This window comes from Hesperophylax consimilis, chromosome 12 (assembly GCF_061612785.1).
Source record: "Hesperophylax consimilis isolate HC1 chromosome 12, BYU_Hcon_1.0, whole genome shotgun sequence".
NCBI classification, from domain to species: Eukaryota; Metazoa; Arthropoda; class Insecta; order Trichoptera; family Limnephilidae; genus Hesperophylax; species Hesperophylax consimilis.
This window is the reverse complement of record NC_142847.1, coordinates 18,181,366-18,207,941: the sequence shown is the minus strand read 5'-3', so window position 1 is coordinate 18,207,941 and position 26,576 is coordinate 18,181,366. Positions and strand designations below refer to the sequence as shown.

The window sequence follows — 26,576 nt, the reverse complement described above, 5'->3', positions numbered from 1 at the left end:
CAAACTCCCAGGGCTTATCATCAGAACATTTAAACAGTTTAATGACCAAGATGCAATGATAGCCATCTTCAACTGCATTATAAGAAGTATTTTGTGTGGACTCCGCATCAAAACAACACCAAACTAAATATATAAATATGCTGGAACAAATCCAGGAAAAATTCTTCAGGTATGTCAATTTGCAGATGCATATAGCACCATACAAACTAACTTGAGGCTAATAACTAATAGATTATAGTATATTTGCGGCACGTTCCAGAGTGGAAGATACTACCAGTATCGCCCTGGTGTAAGACCACCATTCAGAATTGAAACGTTGCTCCAAATGGCTTTAGCCGTGTTTAGTGACTAGATCTGAATAGCCAGGTACTTCCCCACCTTCCTCTTTCCCTTCCCCACTTACCTTCAGCCTCACAACATCCCCCAATTGGGGATGCCATAGTCTCACTGGCTCCAGACGGGAGCAGTTGGGACTCTTGTGAGGTATTCACTATAAAAATAAAAAAAAGATTTAGCCTAGAAACCAAACATTATACAAATCTTGCAATATTTAGTTAGAATATAATTCATAACTCTATTGATAGCACATTTCTCTTGGAATGATATGATATGCTTATAAGCGCCCGAAAACTTCAGCCGTAGTTGTCACTACAAATTGTTCAAGATACCACACGGCAGAAGAGATGTGCTAACACAGAATAGCATGATACGAGGAGTGGTGTTGAGTGAAATTTCTGAAACACTGGATGAATTTATGTAATTGGGTGAATAATCTGTCGAACAACATTTAAAAAAAACATTAAAAATACGTATTCATGTGCTATGTAGCATCTACAAAGCTTCAAGAAAACTCTTGAATTTTCCGAAAATAGAACTGTTTCGGAAAGATTCCAATAATCCGAAAATTGGTTGAATCGAACTGCCTCGGTTTTTAATTGTTCGGATTATGGAGACCATCCTGTATATAATGAATGTTATATATTTTTTTAATTCTCTTTGTATCAGTTTGATCGCCTCTTCAAGCCCAGCCAGGTGCCGTTGACGGTGTGCTGGTTGAATGTATGACTCTTTATCTTGATGGGAATTTCAGTCTTGGGTGTTTGAACAATCTCGAAGTTGGCGAGCAAGTGGAACATGATGATCTTGGTTTCCATCAGGGCGAACCGATTACCTGAAAAAAAAATATTGTACTTAACAACCCAAATTAACTTCTTATATCCGGACTTAGATTCAGTTAAATATATTTTTTAATAAGAGCAGAAATTAAAATTTAATTTGGGAGGTGGTATGAGTATTGCTGTCTCGGAAACAATTCTTTGGATAACAACATCTCTGCCCTTTGACCTCGCCAGCCTGACTCTCTCCACCCACAACGCCTTGCACATGGCGTGGTTTAATACGTCCGTCATTCCTGGACGCACTGACACCCTGATTCCTTCCAACCTCTCTACCATTTTAATTCACAGAACTTCTTCTCCTTTATTTTCTTAAAAATACCCTAGATACAGCATCTTCAAAGATGACAGGAAATTATCCATACCCCTAAAAAAAATTAATGAAATCTGTTTTCCGTACAGGTACCTACTTATTATTGCCACAAAGCAAATACTTTAAATTAATGTTATTTTTTTATTTGTCTGTGCCATTAAATGACATAAGAAGGTGCTAAATAAATATCTTATGTTGTTTTTCACAGTTTATAGTTTGTCACAATGTGAACCAGTTGCGTATTGTATATGCAAATAATGTATAGTCTATAAGGTTCATATGTAGGATAATTTGAATACAGTGCTTAGTTTTATGCTCAAAATAAATGAATATTTCTTATTGTTCTTACCAATACAGCTTCTGGGACCAATGCCAAACGGAAGGAAACTTTCTGGGTTGATTGATCCCTTGTTTTCATCTGAGAATCTTTCCGGGTTGAATTTCTCCGGGTTGGGGAAGTACTGTTCATCTCTTTGTATGGATCGAACCGGTATCATCACAACATCACCCTTTTTAACCTTTAATCAAAATTTATCCATACATATATGTTATTATGACAAATCAATTATTATTGATATAAAATTTTCACTCCCTTCAAACAATCGGAGAATAAATTCGATCAATTTTGCACAGTGACTTGCGGGATAGGCAGAATCAAATTGTAACTCAATTACAATAGGTTTTCCGATATACCTAAGCACTATTTACTTTGCACAAAAATAATTCCCGATTTCACCAATTTTATTTATTTTAATTATTTTATTTTTTTTACATTTTATTTCAATTTTCATTTATTGTATAAATGAAATTTTTTCACTTTGTTTTAAACCACTTTATTTTCGTTATATATGTAGACCGGTTTCGGGTGCAGTCAAACTTCTTCAGGACATTGAAAATATAAACTATATCAATTTAAAAATCTTTTTTTTATTATTTGAAATCGGTCGACATATATAAATCAAATAAAGTGGTTTCAAACTTACTTACTTATTGCTTTCTTCAATAATTCATTTATATTTATTTATTTTCAAGACATAAATATATATTTTGTTAATTGCAAAAAAACAAATAATAAGGATAAAAGATAATTCATAATGTTTCCTTAGTCCTCCTCATGACGGGTTACACTGCTGAGGCGAACTGGGCGTTTCAGATATTATGATATTTTTTCACCTGACCGGCAATCAGAAGTTGCGGGTTCATTTCCTGTCCGCTGCATGCATTTATTATTTTTTCCCAGATGATTTTTTCAATTAATAATTTTTAAGGCTAATAATTATTGCTCATAATAATTTGTTATCCTTTGTGCTTTGCATAAAACCTTGCCTTGTCTTTCCATAACGGGTTACTCTACTGAGGCGAACTAGGCGTTTTTTGTATAATTCCTCTTCCATGTACATATATGTAATGATTTTGTGAAAATTTGGTATAAAGCTTACCACATAGGTTTGGTTGTTAACTTTTATTGGTAATGTGTAGTCTTTAACACAAGAGCGATCCAAAGATCCTACGGGAGGCCACATCCGTAAAGTTTCTAAAATTTGAGTTAAAAAAGTATGTACATTATTTGTAAACCAATATAGACGAACATGGAGAAGATTTAATTTGATAAGTTTACTAGTTGAAAAACATAATTTTTGTGGATTTTGAACAGAAGTGGTTATAATATTGATCCCTGAGGAACACCATTGTTTGTAGTAGGGTGATTTGAAAAGTTTACTAACCTGACATGACCATGTCCATGTAAGAGAGGTTACGGATATCGTTGTACTGGATCATTCCTCCTGTTTGATCAATGTACTGGTCAACCTCCTCCCTGAGTTTGGTCTGGACATCCTGATTAAGTGCCAGCTCGTAACACATGAAGGAGAGTGCAGTGGAAATGGTCTCATACCCGGCAAACAGGAAGATCACAGCTTGGGCGGTTATCTCATCATCTTTCCAAACTAAAAGTAAAACCAAAACACTATTTGTATCGGTATGTAATAAGTAACATAATTAACATCAGTGGTGGTCGGTGAGCTTTTAAAATGGCCGGAGAGAAGGGAGAAGTAAAAAGTTTTGTGTCCAATGTTTTTTCTACTTTAAATAAAATATTTTTTTTACATTCACTCAGAAAATAATTTCCTACAGGGCCTATGTTATATTTGTGGGTGCTATGTGGAGCGTCTTTTAAAGAAAGGAAGGAGTGAACTTGTTGTAGGAGAGAAGAAACGACTCGTTCTCATGTCAACTGTGCACAAATGGCGAGTGACGAGCAGTGCCATCTATTGTTTCTAAAAGAAGCTTTCATTCACAAGTGAATACGAATCGCTGGGTCAATTTAAAGAATGTCCACAGCTTTGGTATCTTCTGTCCCTATGCGCGTCATAGAATTTACGAGATGACGAGATACGATAAAAATAGGTACCAAACAAAGCTTAGAGATGCTTAGGTCATGGCCGTGAGGATACAGCAATGAATATTATATGTTTTGAAGAGATTGTGACATATGTCAGTTTTTCATTGTACATGCTTGTCGTGTGTGGAACAATGGTTGTTTTTCAAGTGCAATTCGGGAAAGGTTTGGAATAATTCTTTATGTTGTTATCGATGTTGAAGCTGAAGAATAAAACAAAACAAAAAACGTAAAATATTATTGTCAAATGGAAGTTTAAATTTAAATGGAATTGATAAACGTCTCGTCGCTTCGCACCATGGAATCAACATAATCTTGGCTTTGCACCCAGTATCTTTGGATACTGCAGACGGGCGTTTCCAACTCTTATTTTTTATTATTTTTAAATGATAAACTAACGTTTATAAGACAAGGTTTTATGCATAGCATAAAGGATAACAAATAATTATAAGCAATAATTAGTCATCCGAAATACTAATACAAATTGAAAATATCTCCCGAGTAAAAATAAATGCAGTTACAATGCCCAGTAGAAGGCACGGCTGTCTACAGGCTGGATGGAAAGATGTATGCATTTATACTTTTTGATATAGTTCTAAAAAGAATCGAGTAATTTGGTAATAATAACATGATGTACAGGTAAATCATTTGAGACCCTTGCTTGTGGTGTGGTAGTGTAAGATAATTCTATCATATATGTATAAATAAAAATGTTCGTTTGTTCGATTGCTCTGAAATTTGGACACAACTTTGTATTCGAATATGTATGTTTTTATATACCTATATATACATGTCAACTGTGACAGGTAAAAACATGATTTTTTTTTAAACATCGCCATCAGTTTGACGTAAAAGCAACACACGCTTTTTTTTTTAAACAAATATTCCCGGGTAACGAATAACCTGACAATATTTAAAATTCTCCTAATACCACCACAGTAAAATCGAAAATGTTGCTTGTGTTATGATGGAGGACTTAGCCAGCCGACGAATTGAACACACTACGCCTGGGTGGGACACAAATGCGATGTCAACTCAGCCACCAATCTATTGTTTCTCTATTTGCACAGACACACTGAGCCACAGCTAGTATGGAAATATTTTTTTTTATGTCGGGTCGGAAACAAAAAAATTGTGAAATTGAGTCGTGAGTCTAAGATTAAACAGAATTAATTGATGATTTTGGGTACCTTAATAATTAAGAGATGACAAACTTTTTTGAAACTTTACTGTCAGAAACTTTACTAAGGAATAAAAAATTGGAACATTGAAGTTTATTAATTTATGAACCTTATCTCATAATCTTTATTTCGGTTTTCTTCAAATAAATCATAATTTATTGATTATTAGCATTTTTTTAAATAATTTCTTGGTGTGAATGTGTAATCAAAAGAATCTCACTAAAATAAGGTACTCACCTCTTTTGCCAGAGTTCATTCCTTTCAAGTCTTCCGCAACAGTTGCAAATCCAACATTATCCTCATTTACATCATCCGAGGCATTTTTCTCATGCAAGGATCCCTTCATGGCCTGCATCAGGAGGTGGATCATGTCCCTGCGAACGACACCGGACTTATTCCTCTGCTTTATGATGTCCATCACTAAGGACCTGTAGTAATTGGCTACCTCGTCCTTCATAATTTTCACTTCCACCAACTAAAATTCAGTAAGATAGTTTCGGGGTGTCAACATTCACCTCATCTTTGAGTATAAGTGATTAAGTAAGTTTGAGATTATGAACTACACACAATTCCATCTCGCACACGTTTCTTGGTTCATTAGCATAGTCCACTAATAGTTGCACACTAATGAAAAAGTCTGAATGTACATATTATAGTCATAAATGATTTCGTACCCTTGGTGTATGCCTTTTTGACGGCTTAATTATTTATTTGCTAGTTGGGAATGTGGGTTGTGCGTAGCATGGATTGTCTCGACGAAGCTATTCACGTTCATAGATGTTTTTTTTTAAAGAAAGACAAACATTCCCAGGTTACGAATAACCTGAAAATATTTGAAAGTCTTCTACTACCACCACAGTAAGCCGAAAATGTTTCGTGTGTCGTGATGGAGGACTTAGCCAGTCGAGGAACTCACGACATCTGGGTGGGATCCAAACGCGATGCCAACTCAGCCACTGACTGGTCTTATACTCTTTTGATTCAAATATGTGCCATGTCTTCCTGGGCATCGTTGACTTTTTTCCATACTCAATTAAAAGTAATATTTATAATGTACTTACCTTTCTCAACACTGGAAACACGATCATCGGAATCAGCTTCAACGTGTCTTTCAATTCAATATTGGTCAGAATTTTAGTCATTTCGTTGAACTTGTTCTCTGGGTCCTTAAAAGAATCGGATTGCAGACCAAATGCGCAAGATGCAATAACATCATTGGTCAATTTGGACAGTAGTTCCTTCACCTCCAATTCGATGTAGCCCTTTCCTGAGAAAATAAATAAATCATTCCTGAAAACCTCAAGCTTGAAGGACAGTAAACTGTAAGTGATGCAGATTTCTATTTTCGCATTTACCGCCTTTACACTGCACGGAATTTTATAAAACTTATCATCTTTATAAAATGATTAACGGGTACTATTGTAACTATTGTAACATTTAAAATATTAATACAAATTGTAATTTAACAAGAGACTGAGATGCCGGCCGAATGGCACGTAAACATGTAATTAATAACAAACGCCTATGAACGAAGTCAGTTACCAAGTGACGAAGCAAGCTGGTAGGAAATCTTCAGTCAACATTCTGCAGAATTAACAGATTTTCCATGTGTTAATGGAATTTGATGACATAGCCACCCAAACCATCACTTTTGGAAAATGAAGAGCCATTTGATGTTTTGTTTTAGGGTTTTCCTTGCACCTTTTTCCATTGTGTAGATGCTTTTGAGCAATGTCTCAACTAATATTTTCCACAAAATTAAAACGTTTGTTTTAAGTCCTGCACCAATTGGATCTTGTAAGAAGATTCCATTTGATAATGAATGTGAATCGAGCATTGCCAAAACAGCTGAATGCTTGTGACCAGTCCGATTCTCCCGCAGTAGCCATATCAAAAGTGCAAAAACTAATGGCGCACCGATAAAGTAAACTTTCTGGATTAAAATAAAACTTGTATCGGCTTTATTATTACTTATCCACTCACCATTTTTGACGCTGGGAGAGTCAGACTCCTTCTTCAAGTATTGTATGAAATGCTCCGTGCATTCGTTTACAAAGGGCATCATCTCTTTCATCTTGGAGCCAGTGAAAGCGGGGCTCAGAATTCTCCTCATGCTTTGCCATTTTTCCCCTAAATCAAACGATATAAAAAATACAAATTTTTATGACCTGTATTTGATGTACTATTTACTTTTCTCCTAAATCATACAGTGTAAAATATACATATTTCTAGGACCTGTAAATGATGTACTTTAATCAACTTGTTTTCCAAAATTCATCAACAGTCTTGACACGAGACTACCTATGCATACCTTCACAATACTCATACATAATACATTCAATTATATTTAAAATAATAAAAAAATTATATTATTTTTATATTTATTATAATCCGGTTCTAATCTCAGCTCTGTCGCTAGTTGTTTATGTGTTGTGTAAACTGGTTTGCATTAATGTAGTGCACAAGAAGTATTTTCTTGTGGTGGAACTTGAAAGATTTTAAAAATATTGTATATTGTTTAAAATTAAAATTAATTTTCTTTTAAATTAACCTACCTCTTAAGCTGAACAGATTATGGAAGAAAAGTGGATCCGTCTCAACTGGTACTGGGATGTGGTCGGTGAAATGATCAAAATCTTTTACAGTAATGCGCTTTACAAGATCCAAATTTTTTAATATCAGTGCAGGCTTGGTGAATTTGTACATACCGCATACTCTGAAATCAAATAATGGAATGAAATACAATGAATACAATAGCCTTCAGTTTGGATAATATCAGTGATGTATGGAAACTATCAGTGGTGCCTATTATTGTAAAATTTAGCTCTTGCCAATGGTAATATTTGACAGTTATAAGATGCTGTGAACTTCCCGTTCATCCTTAATATTAGGATCCCTGCACACAAGCAGTTTAGTTGCGGCGACAGCTTACAACTATTTAAAAAAATCAGTATGCATATAATTCTTATTATTTTTAGTGATTTATGCCTCTATTCTAACCGTTGCAGTGTAACGTTCAGCGTAGTTGACTTAATCGAATAAGTTAATCGGGGTTCGATCCTCGGCCGTGGTGATTTTGTCTTTAATTGTTATTTTTACTAAATAAAAATTATAATATCACATGATTTTTCACTACTAGTCCGCAGAAATTCTCTAAATGATAGTGAAAACCCTATCAAACTAACTCCGTTGCATAGTTTAGAAGAACTAAAGGCACAAACAGACAGACGCGGATAGTAACTTTGTTTTATACTGTAGCATCAAGAAGAATCTAGATTAATTAATTTATAATAAGCAGCTCGACTCTACTTAGGTACGTACATGCTACTTGCTACTTAGGTACGTACTTGCAGTCGAAATCAAAACAAAGCAACCTACTTGCTACAAGCACCTACTTGTCTATCGGCGACAATACTATCGCAAATCAGTCTGGAATGTTACGAGAACTTACCAGAAGATTCGAGTCTACCGCCTAGGCATAATTGCCGCACTGTCGAAACTTCGCGAAAGGCCCAGACTGAGCGAGTGCCTCGAATTTAGTTGCAATTCACTACCTGCTGTTGCCACCGGCCAAAAAGTATAAATAAGCCCGACGCAGCCAGTCAGGCAGTCAGTAATCAGTCCGCCGTCATTTAACTAGTATCAACGAGTGATAATCCGCGCTCCTCTTACTAGCGCAAAGGACAATTTACCCGGCTTCGCTCGTACCATCATGGACTCTATCGGGACATCATCTCAGCGCCTTGGCCCAGATCGCCGTCCCTGGCCAGCGCTACACGGATTACAAGCGCCCTGGTTCCAGCGTCTCTGACCAGCGCTTCATCCACGCCACCATGACCACCACTAGGACACGCAGCATCCTCACTGGTCTACGCCGCTCCCGCTCAACTGCCTACAAGGTCCGCCGCACCTTTGGCCTTCCCGTCAGCACTGGAGTATTGATTCCCCAGATCGCCAGTGTCTGACAGTCATCGAGTCCGGTCTCAACGCGCCGTCGCCAACTACCGCCTAGACCACATCACCGCAGCAACCGGAGTATTCAACATCTGTCCTACATCATCTCCTCGTCACGGCAACTGACTTAATAAACACTGTGACGTTCACGACCGCCTTTTATTTCGTGCCCTCACCATTGATCCCCAAAATACTATTTAGAGATTTAACTCTTGCCAATGGTAATATTTGACAGTTATAAGATCTTGTGAACTTTCCGTTCATTCTTTATATTAGGATCCCTGGACACAAGCAGTTTAGCTACGGCGATAGTTAACAACTATTTAAACAATCCATACAAATTCAAAAAGTCTACTTAGTGTCGTGTCGACTTGTGCACATAATTCTTATTATTTTATATTTGTAATAAGCATTTACTTTGTGGCTCTTTATAATTTACAATAAAAGATATAAATTTGTTTTAAACCACTTTAATTTTAATTGTACTCTCAAACAATCGATCAATTCAGATTTGATCAGGTAGGTACTATCACATAGGTACTTACTCGTACAAAATAATTGGTGTCTTTGCCTTTTATTGTGCACTGTAGTATATTTGCGGCACGTTCCAGAGTGGAAGATACTACCAGTATCGCCCTGGTGTAAGACCACCATTCAGAATTGAAACGTTGCTCCAAATGGCTTTAGCCGTGTTTAGTGACTAGATCTGAATAGCCAGGTACTTCCCCACCTTCCTCTTTCCCTTCCCCACTTACCTTCAGCCTCACAACATTCCCCAATTGGGGATGCCATAGTCTCACTGGCTCCAGACGGGAGCAGTTGGGACTCTTGTGAGGTATTCACTATAAAAAAATAAAAAAATAAAAAAAACTGTAAGTGCATGTTTAGGTACATATTTTACAAACAATAGAAGCTGTTGTAGTTTGTTTATCTACCGGCAGTTTACCTAAACTTTTAAATGAACTAACTTACTTATCATCCTTAAATGTATTATAGATATTCCCAATAATCTCGTTGATGTGTTCCTTTCCTAGCACCAGGGGAAGCATATTGCCAACCAACGGATATGGCTTAATGCTTTTGACTCCATGTTTGTCAAAGAAACCATATGTTTTAGTAGTCAAATAATATATCAGCCCCACTATTGCTCCGAGAAATAATAGAACATCTACCCAAGAAACAGTCCATGAAAACATTGTTGATTCTTTTAGAAGAACTTATGTGTAGCAATCTGTAAAGAAAAAACATGAAATACATTTATCTCTAAATAATATAAAACAAGGTCGCTATCCGCGTCTGTCTATTGAACATTTCATGTGGATCAACATTACCCTTTACATCATACCATTTAATGTAGATCAACATTGCCCTTTACATTATATCATTTAAATGAATATCTTAGAAGATATCTTATATTTTAAATACAAATAATTAAAAAATTACGATGCATCTTTCAGATCGATAGAGTTTTAATCCTTTTCTAATTGCTCATATTAGCTATATTTGGTTTTAAATTGTTAAAAATTGTTTTAATATCTTAGAAGTTATCGCAATTTGAAAAATCACTCCTAACAAAACGGTCGACCGCATTGGTAAGGTGTAAGGCAGGGTTGTTTATTTGTAAGTTTAAAGTTATATTATTTATTGTAAGTAATTCATATTTTAACATTGTTATTTTGCGAATATTACGAGTATTATTTCTATTGTAATTTGTCATTTATTTTTCTGCTCACAAAGATATGTATTTCAATTATGTCTCAAAAATGTAGTAGTAATGGTCAGTAGAAAGACACAAATTGATCTGCTTCAGCGCAACTCAAGCGGGTCAACCTAAAGAGATGCATAACATTTTTGTACACCATTGCAATGCCATAAATGTATGTAAATGTAGTACCTTAGAATGTGTGGACAGTACTAAATATCTAGGAATTATCATAGACAAATTTCTGAGGTGGGAAAAACATATAGACTTAACTTCCTCAAAAGTCAGGAAACTTACACATCTTTTCAGGGCTATTAGAAATATTCTCTGCATTAAAAACATGAAAAGAATTTACTTTGCCATGTGTAATTCCTTATTAGATTATGCTTCCTTAGGTTGGGGAGGTTGTACTAAAACAATACTTGATCCCTTAGCAAAAGCTCAGAAATCACTTCTTAAAGTTATACTTAAAAAACCGTTCATATACCCTAGTGATTCATTGTTTGAAGAGTTTGGTGTTCTAGATGTAAGGCAATTATACATGAGGAAAATCATATTACATACCCAAAGAACGCGTCACCAATACACTTCCGTACTCCATTATCACGATACTAGACATGCTAAGAGGAACCCAGTTGTTCCTCCCACCACTTCTTCATCCTTAGCTCAAAGACAATTCTCATACTTAAATTGCTTAATCTTATTCCCGATGCATGGAAATCAAAAAGTGCTAACATTCTCCGAAATCTGGGAAATAATTGGCTTCTGATCTTGGGGAGAGATGAATGCGAAAATAAGCTAATTAACAGTCATTAACATGCTTTTCTTAAATGTCGTTTTTTCGAACTACCCTGTATTTTATTTTATATATATATATATATATATATATATATATATATGTGTGTATTACAGTAAATTTATGTGTTTACCATTTTAAATTCAAAATCTGCTTATAACCTTTCTTTACATCTTTTTATTTTATTTTTCCTTGTTTTAATTTCTCGACTCTCTTTTAAATTTTAAATATTGATTTCATCTAAATAAAAAGTAAAATTTCAATTTTATAAACTCATGTCAATAATTTTTTACTATATTGCTATTTTTGTATTATCAAACTTGAATATTCTTTTAGTCTGTTCTCTACGTTTATATTATTTAAAATATAAGTTAGAAACTTCTTATATCAACCAAGAAAACTTTTCATATTATTTATAAAGTGCAATAACTAAGTAAAAGTCAATACACTAGACTAAACATGAATCGCTTTTAATAAATATGCCTATTTCTGACTGTCCTAAAACAGGTAATCTCCTAGTTGGACAGCCAAAGATCACTGTAATATGTAATATGTCATGTTTTTTAAAAAATTAATAAATAAAATAAATAAATAATACACACAATCAAAATAAACAAAATAACCACCGGTCCATGAGGGTTACTAATTTGTGGTCAACCGAACCACTACACTATCTTCTGACTAGTGATCTAAACAATTCATGCGCAATGTACGCCGATATAACAACGCGTTTCAAGTCTGCATTTAAAAATCAGGGGCAAGTGCATTGTTTAGCAGGGAGCTTGCTACCATATCAGCCCGATGATCATATATTTCTGAAAATTTATTTTATATCATATCTAGAAACAATAGCACCAACGCGATGTAAGAAAAGAAGATCCAACCTTTACAAAATTGTAAAAAACACATGGTCCAAGAATTACGATTTAAAGTCGTTGCGAAGCCTAAAATCCTTATTCTCCACATATGTGGGAATGCAAATGTACTTAAAAATTTTCAAAATCATTCCAGAGCCAAACATCTACCAGCAACGATGGATATCCTAAATATCGTCGAGGTCCGCCAGACGAAGGTGAATAATCTGCCACTGTGCGAAACCATGAAATTGACAACCGGAGGGTCATTCCCTATAGCTCACTACTTAGTAGTAGTAGTTACATCTGCAGCTCCTAAGCAGTATGGAGGATTTTATCATTCAACGTGCACTACCGGGTACTGGCGATTATTTAGAAAATGGACAAAGGGTTTATTTCACTGAAAACAACATTAATGATGTTGTTATTAATCTGAGGGATACAACACATTTTTTAAGTTATGTGCTCACGACCATTTCGCCAACACAGACGTATGACAAAGTTCCAAGCTATAATAGGTGGAATCAGACTGCAAAAACCTTCCAACGGAGAAAGCAAGGTACTCCAGTTGACGGCTTTCTGAGAGTTGAAAAACGGATGCTCTTGGGAGTGTCTATGTGGTTCATCCCAGCAACAGAAAACGTTACATCATGTTGTAAAAGGTCCAGCATCTTTTGCACACATCAAAACTATACAGGGAGTTACTGAAAATACCTATCAAGCAGAATTCATTCTCTTGAAAGATGACTCTCATTGGGAATTGGGACAACATATTATCAGAAGCTGCTATTTGCAGTTAAGCTGGGTCATTGGGGTATTTTTTTCCCATTATCGTAGCGTTTTGTCAAGTGACCGACTATGAAATTCTCTAAAATGAATTTCAAGAAAATGTGTCTGAAGACATTTTGATTTGGCGACGGTGAGAGTTAATATCAAATGACGTTCGAAATGATCAAAATATCTTTGACGAAGCGTTATTAGAATTAAACAAAGTAGTAAAATTACTTTCGGGTAAATCTTTTAAGGATTTTGGACTACCGATGCCAACTAATATAACAAATTCGGATGTCAGTTTATTAACAAAAGTTGTTTGACTTTACCTTACTTCGAGGAAATATCAGTTCGGTCCCCTCATAACGAACAAATAGGCAAGGTAAATAACTTGATTTTCTCGAAGATTGATGCACCAACGCAAGTATACTACTCTGTAGATACTGTGCTCGATCTTGAAAAGGCTGTTCATTTTCCTACAGAGTTTCTCTATTCCTTGCAGCCCTCTGTACTCCCCCAATAAAAAACTGCGTTGAAAGTAGGGTTTCCTATTATTTCATTATGGAACCTTAATCTACCCAAAATATGCAATGTCTCTAGGAAAAAAATATTTTATTGTTAACTTTATTTTTTAGTTTAGTTTAGTTTTAACCTTCTATATATTCAACTACTAATATAGTTGCCCGGGCTTTACACAGATTTAATATTTGTATATAATATTATCATGTTATCTATTAAATCAATTTATTTACAAACAAGTTCTTATGCGTGACGGCTATGTCGTGCGTAATAATTATTATTACACCGCAGAACTTTTTAACTAAACTTAAAAAAAAAAACTTGGATGACAAAAAAACGATTTCGTTCTCACATTTCAGTTTAACCTTGGTGCGGATTCATGTACTATGTAGCATCAACAAAGGTTCAGGAAAACTCTAAGGATATTTAAAAACAGGACTAAGTATCCACGAGCTCAGTCTCGAATTACAGACGGGGACAAAGTAACCACAAGCAGCGTTTTATGCCGTTTGCAGTTGCTTCAAATTTGCTTTAAATTTGAGCGAGGAATGTTGCACATAGCGAGGATATGGACCGATCGATAGACTTTGACTATGTTTGCCGTAATAATGAAATTGTGATCTAAACTTTAATCGTTAGATTTGTTTTTACAATCTTTCACCATAATAAGATAGTTGGTCACATATTTTTTTTTAAATATTAATCTTCAGGTTTTATATACTTTATTGATATTATTTTGTTGAAATCTGTATGGCGTTAAAATTTCAATAAATTCGGTTTTTCTAATTTGTTGGAACCTTTAGAAAAATGATTCAATTTCGCTGGAATGTAAACGTTTAAGGCGAAGCTTAATGCCAAAGCACTATTTTAATTAATCTTTATAACGAATTGGTGTACATTATGAATACCAAAAAATATGCTTTAGATTAATTGAAGGTTTTCCTATTGCTTCGCTTGAGTAGAATACAAATAAAAAATAAATTACTCAATAAAAAATATAAATGCAAAGTACCAAAAAAAATATGTTTTCAATAGAAATGTATGAACGCATAAAGTAAACAACCTTTAAAAAAATGCAGTATTATAGCCAAGATTATCTGTGAGAGTTTCACTTGATTCACTTTTTTGCTTTCGTATAAAATTATCTACAAAATAAATAAAAACCAGTTTTTTGCTTGAAGTCGAACGTTTCTAGACTCAGTTTGTCAAGCGTACTTTTTAAAAAGTAGCACATCAACAAATAATGCAAATTAAATATCTAGGTAGGTACCCACTACATAACATCTTTGGATGGAATTTGATTGTATATTGGTTCGGAAGTTAAAATAAGTTTTTACTAAGTATATAAAAGTTTTTTTTACCAGAATTTTAGCAAACAACACAGAATAAAGATCTTTATTCTATGACAACACTGTTGCGAAGTTCCTAATCACAGCGACACCGAAAGTAAACTGATTGTCATTTCAACTTTCACTAACATGTGAAGTAATAATCTTAATAAAGATACTGTTTTATTTATATATTACGGAGTTATAATTATATCACCATTCCCGTGAAGATAATGATATTTTACTAAAAACAAGTTTTAATGTAAATAAATACTCAAACTTATCTTATGGATCAGTTTGTAACGATGAAAATGCATTAATTCATGCCTTAACCATTTCCACCCATAAGCCTTAGATACCAAAAGATACTTATCTAATGGATCAGTTTGTAAGGATGGCAATGCATTAATTCATGCTTTAACCATTTTCACTCGTAAGTCTATTCAAGTCACATTATAAAACCGACCCACAACTCGCAAGTCCACTGTCAGTGATCAGTACACACTGTTTATTAAAATGCCATATACCTAAATCAGATGATGAAATCGCATGCTAAATCACAGAGAATTATCGAAGATGGCATTTGCTTATTAAACCTGCAAAAGTAATTATCTTACTTCTGATTCGTCAGATATAAATATTTTAATGAAAAATTGGTTTTTTTTCAACCACTAGTACAAAGTTATTTATTTTGAAATGATATCTTTCTATCCTCTCTGGACATAATTTCCCATTGAGCGATAAGCCGACAATGGGTTGAGTTGGAGCCAGGTAATAAACCACATTAGATTAAATTGCCGTAACCATGTAACTTTGATAAATACAGGGTTTTCCAATAAGAGGTGTTATTTTGAATAGCCCGCTATTTCGGTAGATATTACTTTTGAAGCTGTCATTTTTTGACATTTGACAAGTAGAAACTACGTCATTAATAAAAATGGAACGTTACACGCTTCAACAACGCATTGAAATTATTAAAATTCACTCAAGTGAATCAAATGCAAATCATCTTGAGTGATGAGGCCCATTTCCACCTCGGTGGCTTCGTCAATAAGCAAAATTGTCGCATCTGGGGCTCGGAAAACTCAAGAGTTATTGTTGAAAACCCTCCCTATCCTTAACATGTGACTGTTTGGTGCGGTTTATGGTCCGGCGGAGTCATTAGACCTTACTTTTTCGAAAATGAGGCTGGAGCAACAGTTACGGTGAATGAATTGCGCTATCGAGAGATGATTAATGAGTTTTTATGGCCGGAATTGGATGGTATTAATCTGGAAAACGTTTACTTTCAACAAGACGGCGCTACGTGCCACACAAGCAACGAAGCCATTGATCTTTTACGATTGAATATCAAAATAACCTCTTATTGGAAAACCCTTTAGCTATAGGTTACTCTAATAATTTTTAAAGTATGTTTGCTGACGTATGTAATTTCTGCAATTATACAAAACTAGCACCTAATAATACAGGAGGGTACCGTTTATTTTACTAGTTTGTTAATACTAGTAATTCTGTGAACAGTAAACTTCGCGTAATGTTGCGCTCAGGTGGAATACAAAGATACTAAATACTACTATTTTGACGGTTTTGACCGGACACGGAACACACAAACAAATTTACAAACCGACGAACTGTAAAGTGGTCGAGCAAAAACAAGACTTCGCTCAGTCAACCATGTGAATTATTTTTAGACTTACATATATATTAATATTACGATTACAATTTTGTGATTCATGAAATTTCACTAACACGCATACACTGTGTACCAAAATGTACCGCCTTAAGGGATAGATCTTATGGAAAAGGTTAAAAATTACACTCTTACCTTGATTTATGGTTGACATAATATATTTCGGGAAATTTTAGCCGCAAAACAAACTGAATGACTCATTTACTGTGATTATATTTAGTTGCAGCGGCAAACATTTAAACAGATCCATATTTTGTATTTGTTTTTTTGAATAAATTGTGTTTGTAAGAGGAATCTTATTACAAATAATATCAGGAAAACATATGACAAAGCATGATGATGAAATGAAATTTTATATGGATAGGTATTAGTGCATTCATGTTTATCTTAGATTATATCACATATTAAATGAATGTGTTTTTTAATATTATATTATTAAAATTATTGTAGCATGTTTGGTTGGTTCAGATAAAATTAAAATAGCATACCTTCATTGATCCTTCATTATGCATTCATCAATCAACACAGTGATATCTACGATGTAAAATCAGAATGTACAGGTACAAACGGCCATAATAAATTATTATATGAAATAAAGAGCCAAGGCGCTGATAATATCTAATACAGCACTCTTTATGTTTTTACTAGCGCCAGGTGCTGATTGACACAGGGCTGGCTCGCAAACATTGCTTTTTTTTCTTCTGTAAACATATATTTTTCCTTCCCATCTGACAAAAGAACTATTTATTTTTAATTATCATGTTTCTATTGCACATTCATAATAGACTACATATTATTGTATAATTGGTGTATAATATTTCCTCCAAGATTATATACATTTATTTAAATCTTGGAAAAATATTTCTCTCCCAATTGTGACAGAATTTTTGTTTTATTTATTTACAAAATAGAGGTGCAAGTTGAAGTAATGTTATGTTTTGCCTGGTCGATATTAATTCCCAACTATACACATTGTCTGTTCTAACAAATTAAATGTATTTTCGTAATACGGTAATACATAATAAAATAAATAAACTATATAATAAAAACATAATAAACTATACAAGTAGTTATATATAGTAAACTATACAAGTAGAATGACATATATATATATATGTGTGTAATGTTTATTATATATATATATATATATATATATATATATATATATATATATATATAAATATATATATATAAATATATAAATATATATATATATATATAAATATATATATATATATTTATCCCCTCTCGTACTATGTTGATCTCGCGCGACGGTACGCCAGGTATATGTTGATCCGTTTGCATTTGTTGATCCACCCCGGATATGTTGATCCACTACCCAAGCTGGCATACATATGTAAATCCCTACAGATCAACTTGTGTCATCGAGATTTTGCTGTAAGCCACGCCCATTTTTCGGTCGCATATACATTTTACACGATTTATTTTGTTGATCTATATATTTCTGACAAACTTGACCGCTTGCATGTGTTGTAACTCGTAACCGCCAATTTCGCGCGCGTTGTGGTACTTTTTAGATTCCGTTAGAACATCCATATTCTATGAAAATGACTCTGTACTTAAAGAGGATAGACTGCCTCACGCGTATTTATATTGAAATGGAACTTTCAAAAACGTCAAATCCATGCTTAAAAAATCTTTTGAACTTGATTAAACAAAAATGTAATTTTAATGCATCATTTACTACGTTTCGTGACTTAGCAGGGGTGCCCGGGTTCATGGGGTGAGATTTGTCTAAGTCATTTTATAAGAGAAATTTTGAATATTGATTGTATAAAATTTTATTTTAATGTATCTTTTACCATCTCTCCCGACGTAAGTTTCTTGTAATGATTAAGTTGAAACAAAGCGTAATATCCATAATATGTGCCTATTAAAATTGCGGTGATTAGATTGGTGAGAATTTAATTTTTCAAATTTTAAATTGAAATTGCTGAAAAATTTATTCCAATTTGTTTTTTACTAAACATGGCTAAAGTCATTTCAAGCACCGATTCCAACCAACGATGTTTTAGTATATGTTCGTCAATCAACAGGAGCCATAATGTCTGTACATCAGAGCCCTCGAGAATTATTACAATTATGTGTACCGCCGCCCCGGGAGCCAATATATTAGATAACCAATACACCTACCATTAGTCACCGCCAACGTTTTAGCGAGATAGTTGTTTATTTTTTGTATTTTTTTACATCGTCTCCACACAGGAGGCCCTAAGGAAAATCGTAACCCTCAAGGCCTATGTCATCTTTGTGAATGCTGTGTTGGGGGTATTTTGAAAGAAAGGAAGGTCAGTGAGTTCTGGGAAGGAAATAGGTATGGATGGGTGGGTAGTATTCTGGGGGTCAGTGTGTTCGAGTGATAAACATAAGATTCCAACTCTCCTACTGCGTTGCAAGGCGATGCGTTGAAAGAGGATTAATCGATCCGGCCCACCACGCATTTGGTAGGCAAGCGCATCCGCCGCCAAGAACCGAACAAACCTCACCCCATAAACCCGGGCACTCCTGCTAAGTCACCAAACATATCAAACTACTTGAGGTGGCTCTCGACTAGCAATCCGTAGGTCGCGGGTCCAAATAAATTTTATTAAAATTAATTTGCACTATTTTACAATAAGTGTTTGGTTATATCTGAATAGCCAGGTACTCTCCCACCTTCCTCCTCGTCATCTCCTTTGAGGTCTCCTTTGAGGATGCCATAGTCTCACTGGCTCCAGACGGAAGTTTTTGTAAGTCTCCATATTCAAATTCGGCGGTATGATTTTTTTATGTGACACCTCTCACTAGAGCGCCCCTGTCTTTACACGTTAAATACATAGAAACTATGTCGCCAACCGGTTGGGCAGCGTTATGAGGCGGGTTAAGGTAGGGGCTGTAGGAATGAATTTATTAATGCGGGTCTTAAAAGGCCCGGATTATATTGATAGCTCGTTCCACATGCGAGCCGACTTACGATAAAACGAGTCGGAGAAACGACCCGTTCATATATGTATAGATAACATCAACTTAACTGTGAACGTGTATTCCGCTCGGTCCGTCGAGTATCAAGCACGTGCACGGTGCACCGGGGATCAATGCTGCTAGCTCCTTTTAACAGGCTCTAATAAAATATCTGTAGAATAGACACAGCATACGCACATTTCGTCATACATAATTTTATCGCATATATGCCTCAGGGATCTCATTTCTACAGTATTCTGTCTACTTTCAGCCTTCTTCTGCCAATTCCATGCCTCATTTCCATATATTAGGGTAGGTACCAGCACTCCATTGTGGACTGCTAGCTTCGCTTCTTTGGACAGTTTTTAGTTAGCTCCAACCGCGTCCAATCATCCATTAATTACCCATTATAACCAAGAACCCGGCCTCCCCTACTAAGTCACGAAGCGTAATCAGGAGAGATGGTAAAAGATACAAGTTCAAAATTTTTCTACATAACATTATTCCTTTTGCCGCCATTTTGGATTTTTATGGTCGAAAGGTATACCTCAACCAGTTTCTTTCGATCCGGCCCGCCACGCAGTAGATGGGCAAACGCATCCGCCGCCAGGACTTAGACAAACCTCACCCTATGAACCCGTGTACCCCTGCTAAGTTATGATTTTTTTATGGATTTGTTTTTGCGAAATTTTCGTTTCAATCTAAATACGCATACATTTCTTATAAACAATTCAAGAAACACACGTCATTTTGATTTGAAACGGTACCATCTCACAGTCATTTCATGCGATATTCGACTCTAGAGACTAATACTTTGAGTTCAATATCACAAAAGATTACGGAATCACATAAAACCTTGTGATGAACAGTCCACCGATTGCCCCCTTGATTGGTTCATTTAGTAAAACCATATATAGGGACACAGATCAACTTTGTCTAATAACTTCTTACCTGGATCAACATACTACGGGAATAGATCAATATATATGAGATCAACAAAATCTTTTGAACTTGATTAAACAAAAATGTAACTTTAATGCATCATTTACTACGTTTCGTGACTTAGCAGGGGTGCCCGGGTTCATGGGGTGAGATTTGTCTAAGTCATTTTATAAGAGAAATTTTGAATATTGATTGTATAAAATTTTATTTTAATGTATCTTTTACCATCTCTCCCGACGTAAGTTTCTTGTAATGATTAAGTTGAAACAAAGCGTAATATCCATAATATGTGCCTATTAAAATTGCGGTGATTAGATTGGTGAGAATTTAATTTTTCAAATTTTAAATTGAAATTGCTGAAAAATTTATTCCAATTTGTTTTTTACTAAACATGGCTAAAGTCATTTCAAGCACCGATTCCAACCAACGATGTTTTAGTATATGTTCGTCAATCAACAGGAGCCATAATGTCTGTACATCAGAGCCCTCGAGAATTATTACAATTATGTGTACCGCCGCCCCGGGAGCCAATATATTAGATAACCAATACACCTACCATTAGTCACCGCCAACGTTTTAGCGAGATAGTTGTTTATTTTTTGTATTTTTTTACATCGTCTCCACACAGGAGGCCCTAAGGAAAATCGTAATCCTCAAGGCCTATGTCATCTTTGTGAATGCTGTGTTGGGGGTATTTTGAAAGAAAGGAAGGTCAGTGAGTTCTGGGAAGGAAATAGGTATGGATGGGTGGGTAGTATTCTAGGGGTCAGTGTGTTCGAGTGATAAACATAAGATTCCAACTCTCCTACTGCGTTGCAAGGCGATGCGTTGAAAGAGGATTAATCGATCCGGCCCACCACGCATTTGGTAGGCAAGCGCATCCGCCGCCAAGAACCGAACAAACCTCACCCCATAAACCCGGGCACTCCTGCTAAGTCACCAAACATATCAAACTACTTGAGGTGGCTCTCGACTAGCAATCCGTAGGTCGCGGGTTCAAATAAATTTTATTAAAATTAATTTGCACTATTTTACAATTAGTGTTTGGTTATATCTGAATAGCCAGGTACTCTCCCACCTTCCTCCTCGTCATCTCCTTTGAGGTCTCCTTTGAGGATGCCGTAGTCTCACTGGCTCCAGACGGAAGTTTTTGTAAGTCTCCATATTCAAATTCGGCGGTATGATTTTTTTATGTGACACCTCTCACTAGAGCGCCCCTGTCTTTACACGTTAAATACATAGAAACTATGTCGCCAACCGGTTGGGCAGCGTTATGAGGCGGGTTAAGGTAGGGACTGTAGGAATGAATTTATTAATGCGGGTCTTAAAGAGGCCCGGATTATATTGATAGCTCGTTCCACATGCGAGCCGACTTACGATAAAACGAGTCGGAGAAACGACCCGTTCATATATGTATAGATAACATCAACTTAACTGTGAACGTGTATTCCGCTCGGTCCGTCGAGTATCAAGCACGTGCACGGTGCACCGGGGATCAATGCTGCTAGCTCCTTTTAACAGGCTCTAATAAAATATCTGTAGAATAGACACAGCATACGCACATTTTGTCATACATGATTTTACCGTACATATGCCTCAGGGATCTCATTTCTACAGTATTCAGTCTACTTTCAGCCTTCTTCTGCCAGTTCCATGCCTCACTTCCGTATATTAGGGTAGGTACCAGCACTCCATTGTGGACTGCTAGCTTCGCTTCTTTGGACAGTTTTTTGTTAGCTCCAACCTCGTCCAATCATCCATTAATTACCCATTATAACCAAGAACCCGGCCACCCCTACTAAGTCACGAAGCGTAATCAGGAGAGATGGTAATAGATGCAAGTTCAAAATTTCCCATATAACATTATGCCTTTTGCCGCCATTTTGGATTTTGATGGTCAAAAGGTATCCCTCAACCAGTCTCTTTCGATCCGGCCCGCCACGCAGTAGGTATTTTTTATGGATTTGATTTTTGCGAAAGTTTCGTTTCAATCTAAATACGCACTCATTTCTTATAAACAATTCAAGCAACATATATTAGGGTAGGTACCAGCACTCCATTGTGGACTGGAGGGGACCCACCCTTTCCCGACGGCTGTGTGAGGAAACTGATTGTTTAACCTCCTTAGCCGCACACGTCAGGACTCTAATTTTGTAAAAAGAAGCTACATTTATTTTAAAATGAATCTAGACCCTCCAATGTCCCTGCATGCATGATTGTTAGTACGAAATAATGTATGCATACTTACATTAATAGTAACACAAAATAAGAACACATATGAAATGTGTTCGCCTGGTGGTTTGGCATCTAAAATTAAATAATAAATAAGGAGCACAAATTTTATAAGTGGAAGTATGATTGAAACATAAAAATATACAAGCCGCGTATCGAGGGCAGTTTACCCCACTATCACGGGGCGGTCCCGGCAAGAATGAGCGTGGCAAGCGGCCTGGCCACAACGATCCCAAGCACCCGCGTCCCTTAGCCAGTTTTCCGAGAGTACCCTCGAAGAAATGTAAATGGGGGGAGGGGGGGGGGGAGATACTCCCAAAGACCCTAGGGAATGAAGTGAGCCTCAGGTCACCGGAGGCAGGACGGAAGGGGACCGGGCTCGCGCAAACATTCCCCAGGCCCGCTCATGATGCCGGGGGAGGCATCCGTGGTTCGTGGGACAGCCGCCCCGGATTAATGTCACCTTACTGGATGCAGGAACAGGGTCTATCCGCCCCCGTGGTGGGGAAATGAACAATACAGTACGATAGAGTTCAGTTCGACAACCTATTCATAAACCAATTTGTTAGTAACAAATAAAAAGGCAAATAACAAACGTAGAAAATAAGTTGTGATCAACAACAAATTGACCGTTCATAATAGAAAAAAAAGAAGGGAAAAAAAAGATTAACATAGTAATAAAGAGCTAAAACACAAAAAGAAACAGTATTATCATTATCAACGTTCCTAATAAATAAATAAGGCCCAAATTCAAAAGTAAAAGGAAGAATGTGCATTAAAAAAAAACAGTGTAAAGAATTGGCAAAAACGGTGTAAAAAGCCAGTATACACAATAAATGAATAAGAAATAATAAAACAAACAAATAAAATAATAAATGCATTGCGATCATGCCATAAGACAAAGAAAGTAAAACTAATGAGTATATAAAAATAAAAATAAAACATAAAGCAATCGCGCATAAACAATATTAAATTTGTTATAAGAGGAGTAACCGTGGAGTGACAGGAACAATACGCTTGGCACCTGAAACAAAGATGATTTTAATCTAAATCAGCAACTCTAAGCACAGGCCATCTCTCTACCCAGGACTTTACAAACTTTTTGAAGCATTCAAAATTTTCTCTGTTCAACACGAGATCGGCATTCCATGCCGGTCTTGTAATCCCTCTCAAGCCATCCAACATTTCCTCTCGGGCATCCTTCATCAACTCGCAGTGCCACAGAATGTGCTCGGCTGTCTGGTTAGTGTCACCACATGAACAGTTCGGATGAGGAGACAAGGCGAGACTATGAAGCCGCCCCCTGAGCTCCCCATGACCGGACACCAATTGCGTCATATAGTGATCCAGTTTTATGTGCGCCCCTTCCATTCTGCTTTTAACTGAAGGGAAGAAAGAGAAAGTCCATCTACCCTTCGTCGACCTATCCCATCGCTCTTGCCATACACTCAGCGTTCTATCTCGCATGGCTTTCAATAAGTCAGGAAGGGACACCGCTCCACCGGGTGTCAGTTCGACTCCCAGGTGGACAGCGGCCTTACCTCTTGTCAATGCCTTTTTTGTCAAAACTTCCCTTATTTCCAAGTCAATCGGCAGTGTACCAGCCAGAACCGGTAATGCATCATTAGCCACAGTCCTATATGCGCCCGAAAGAGCCAACAGGGGAGTCCGTTGGCCCCGCTTGAGGGCCAAGTGGATCAATGCATTATCCAGCCGGTGCTCCCACACAGAAGCTGCATACGAGACATGCGTCACGTAAACACCCCTATATATGAGGCGAAGTGCCGGAGTCCGCAATCCCCACTCAGCCGTTGAGAGCCTTCTCAATTTCAAGAATAGGGCCTGGGCCCTGCTAGAAACGCTCTTGACGTGCGCTAGGAACGAAGAAGATCTATCTAAAGTGACGCCTAAATACCTGGTGCTTTCAACGAAACGAATAGTGGAGCCTCCCATTCTGATGGTAGGGTTTCTGGCACGACTGAGCATACCCTTCATCAAGAGTCCCACGGTCTTATGGGGAGCGAAGTTCAGCCTGTTTCTCTTATCCCATTCAAGAATTTCACGCAGACCCTCTTCTGCTTTACACTCCACTTCCTTTCTGCTGTCCCCTGAGACCAAAAGAAACTTATCATCTGCGTAGTCGACCGATATGCATCCTTCAGGCAAGGGTAACCTAGAGGAGTCGTCAAAAAGGATGTTCCACAGGTCAGGCCCGAGGACTGACCCTTGTGGACAGCCCATGTTAACGTCACGTATGATGAAGAAATCACCATACATCACAATAACCTTTCTGTTACGTAAATAATCACTAATAATATTGAACAGTAAAGGCGGGCAATTACGACTTTTCAACTTAGTTAAAATCATCGGCCACCACGCATGAATGTCCATTGTGGACTGCTAGCTTCGCTTCTTTGGACAGTTTTTAGTTAGCTCCAACCGCGTCCAATCATCCATTAATTACCCATTATAACCAAGAACCCGGCCTCCCCTACTAAGTCACGAAGCGTAATCAGGAGAGATGGTAAAAGATACAGGTTCAAAATTTCCTACATAACATTATTCCTTTTGCCGCCATTTTGGATTTTTATGGTCGAAAGGTATCCCTCAACCAGTTTATTTCGATCCGGCCCGCCACGCAGTAGATGGGAAAACGCATCCGCCGCCAGGACCTAGACAAACCTCACCCTATGAACCCGTGTACCCCTGCTAAGTTATGATTTTTTTATGGATTTGTTTTTGCGAAATTTTCGTTTCGATCTAAATACGCATACATTTCTTATAAACAATTCAAGCAACACACGTCATTTTGATTTGAAACGGTACCATTTCACAGTCATTTCATGCGATATTCGACTCTAGAGACTAATACTTTGAGTTCAATATCACAAAAGATTACGGAATCACATAAAACCTTGTGATGAACAGTCCACCGATTGCCCCTTGATTGGTTCATTTAGTAAAACCATATATAGGGACACAGATCAACTTTGTCTAATAACTTCTTACCTGGATCATCATACTACGGGAATAGATCAATATATATGAGATCAACATACATAAGTATGCCAATTTGGGTAGATCAACATACTACGGGAATAGATCAATATATATGAGATCAACATAAGTATGCCAATTTGGGTAGATCAACATAAATTATGCATCCGATTTCCATACAAATTTTGAAAATTTTACTAACAGTATATCAAATGGTTTTTCTGGCAAACTGGCAACATTGATAAGTATTGTACCACTGTTGTCAATTCATTCAGATGTATTCCATAATAGCCAAGTTATATGGTGTTTAAGGTGGATCAACTTAGTCTAACAACTTCTTACTGGATCAACATAATACGGGAAGAGGACAATATATATATATATGATATAAAATTATACCAAATTATAATCATGTTGCAACGGAAAAATATTTTTTTTTTTGTTAGGGTCTAGATTTGCTATGATGGTTATCAAAGCTGTAGTCTTCGACATGTTGGGGACATTTGACATATATTGTTAACATCCAAAACCCAAACCCCGTGAAGATTGCCAAGAACACCATCAACGTGAATAACCAAAGAGGAATGTGGGTTGACTTGAAATTGAGGACACTGCAATATTTTTTTTAACAATGTTTTATTTGACTTATTTTTAAATTACGTATTATTTGCGTAAATGATAATAATAATATAATATTTAATATCTGCGTTAACGTGTTGCTCTTGTATTGTTTTGTGTTTATTATGCTTATATAATGCAATTG

General features: G+C 36.3%; 1 protein-coding gene across 1 annotated transcript; it reads right to left on the bottom strand.

The window, feature by feature from the left end:
- Positions 1-767: 767 nt before the first annotated feature.
- Positions 768-10,353, bottom strand: LOC149419270 (cytochrome P450 9e2-like). Its single transcript, XM_089638186.1, has 9 exons — positions 9,994-10,353; positions 7,623-7,783; positions 7,051-7,197; positions 6,129-6,334; positions 5,305-5,542; positions 3,213-3,434; positions 2,928-3,022; positions 1,838-2,006; positions 768-1,171 (listed from the first exon to the last, which is right to left on the bottom strand). Exons 1-9 carry the CDS (start codon positions 10,215-10,217, stop codon positions 1,002-1,004), a joined length of 1,632 nt encoding a protein of 543 aa, XP_089494312.1. The 5' UTR covers positions 10,218-10,353; the 3' UTR covers positions 768-1,001.
- Positions 10,354-26,576: the final 16,223 nt, after the last annotated feature.

What these genes read in the sequence shown, in the direction of transcription:
- LOC149419270 (XM_089638186.1), bottom strand. Translation starts at nt 10,217, where the DNA reads ATGTTTTCATGGACTGTTTCTTGGGTAGATGTTCTATTATTTCTCGGA. An exon ending in CATGGACATGGTCATGTCAG is followed by an intron (nt 3,023 to 3,212) that starts GTTAGTAAACTT and finishes CTCAAATTTTAG; the next exon opens with AAACTTTACGGATGTGGCCT. An exon ending in TTAACAACCAAACCTATGTG is followed by an intron (nt 2,007 to 2,927) that starts GTAAGCTTTATA and finishes TTTTGATTAAAG; the next exon opens with GTTAAAAAGGGTGATGTTGT.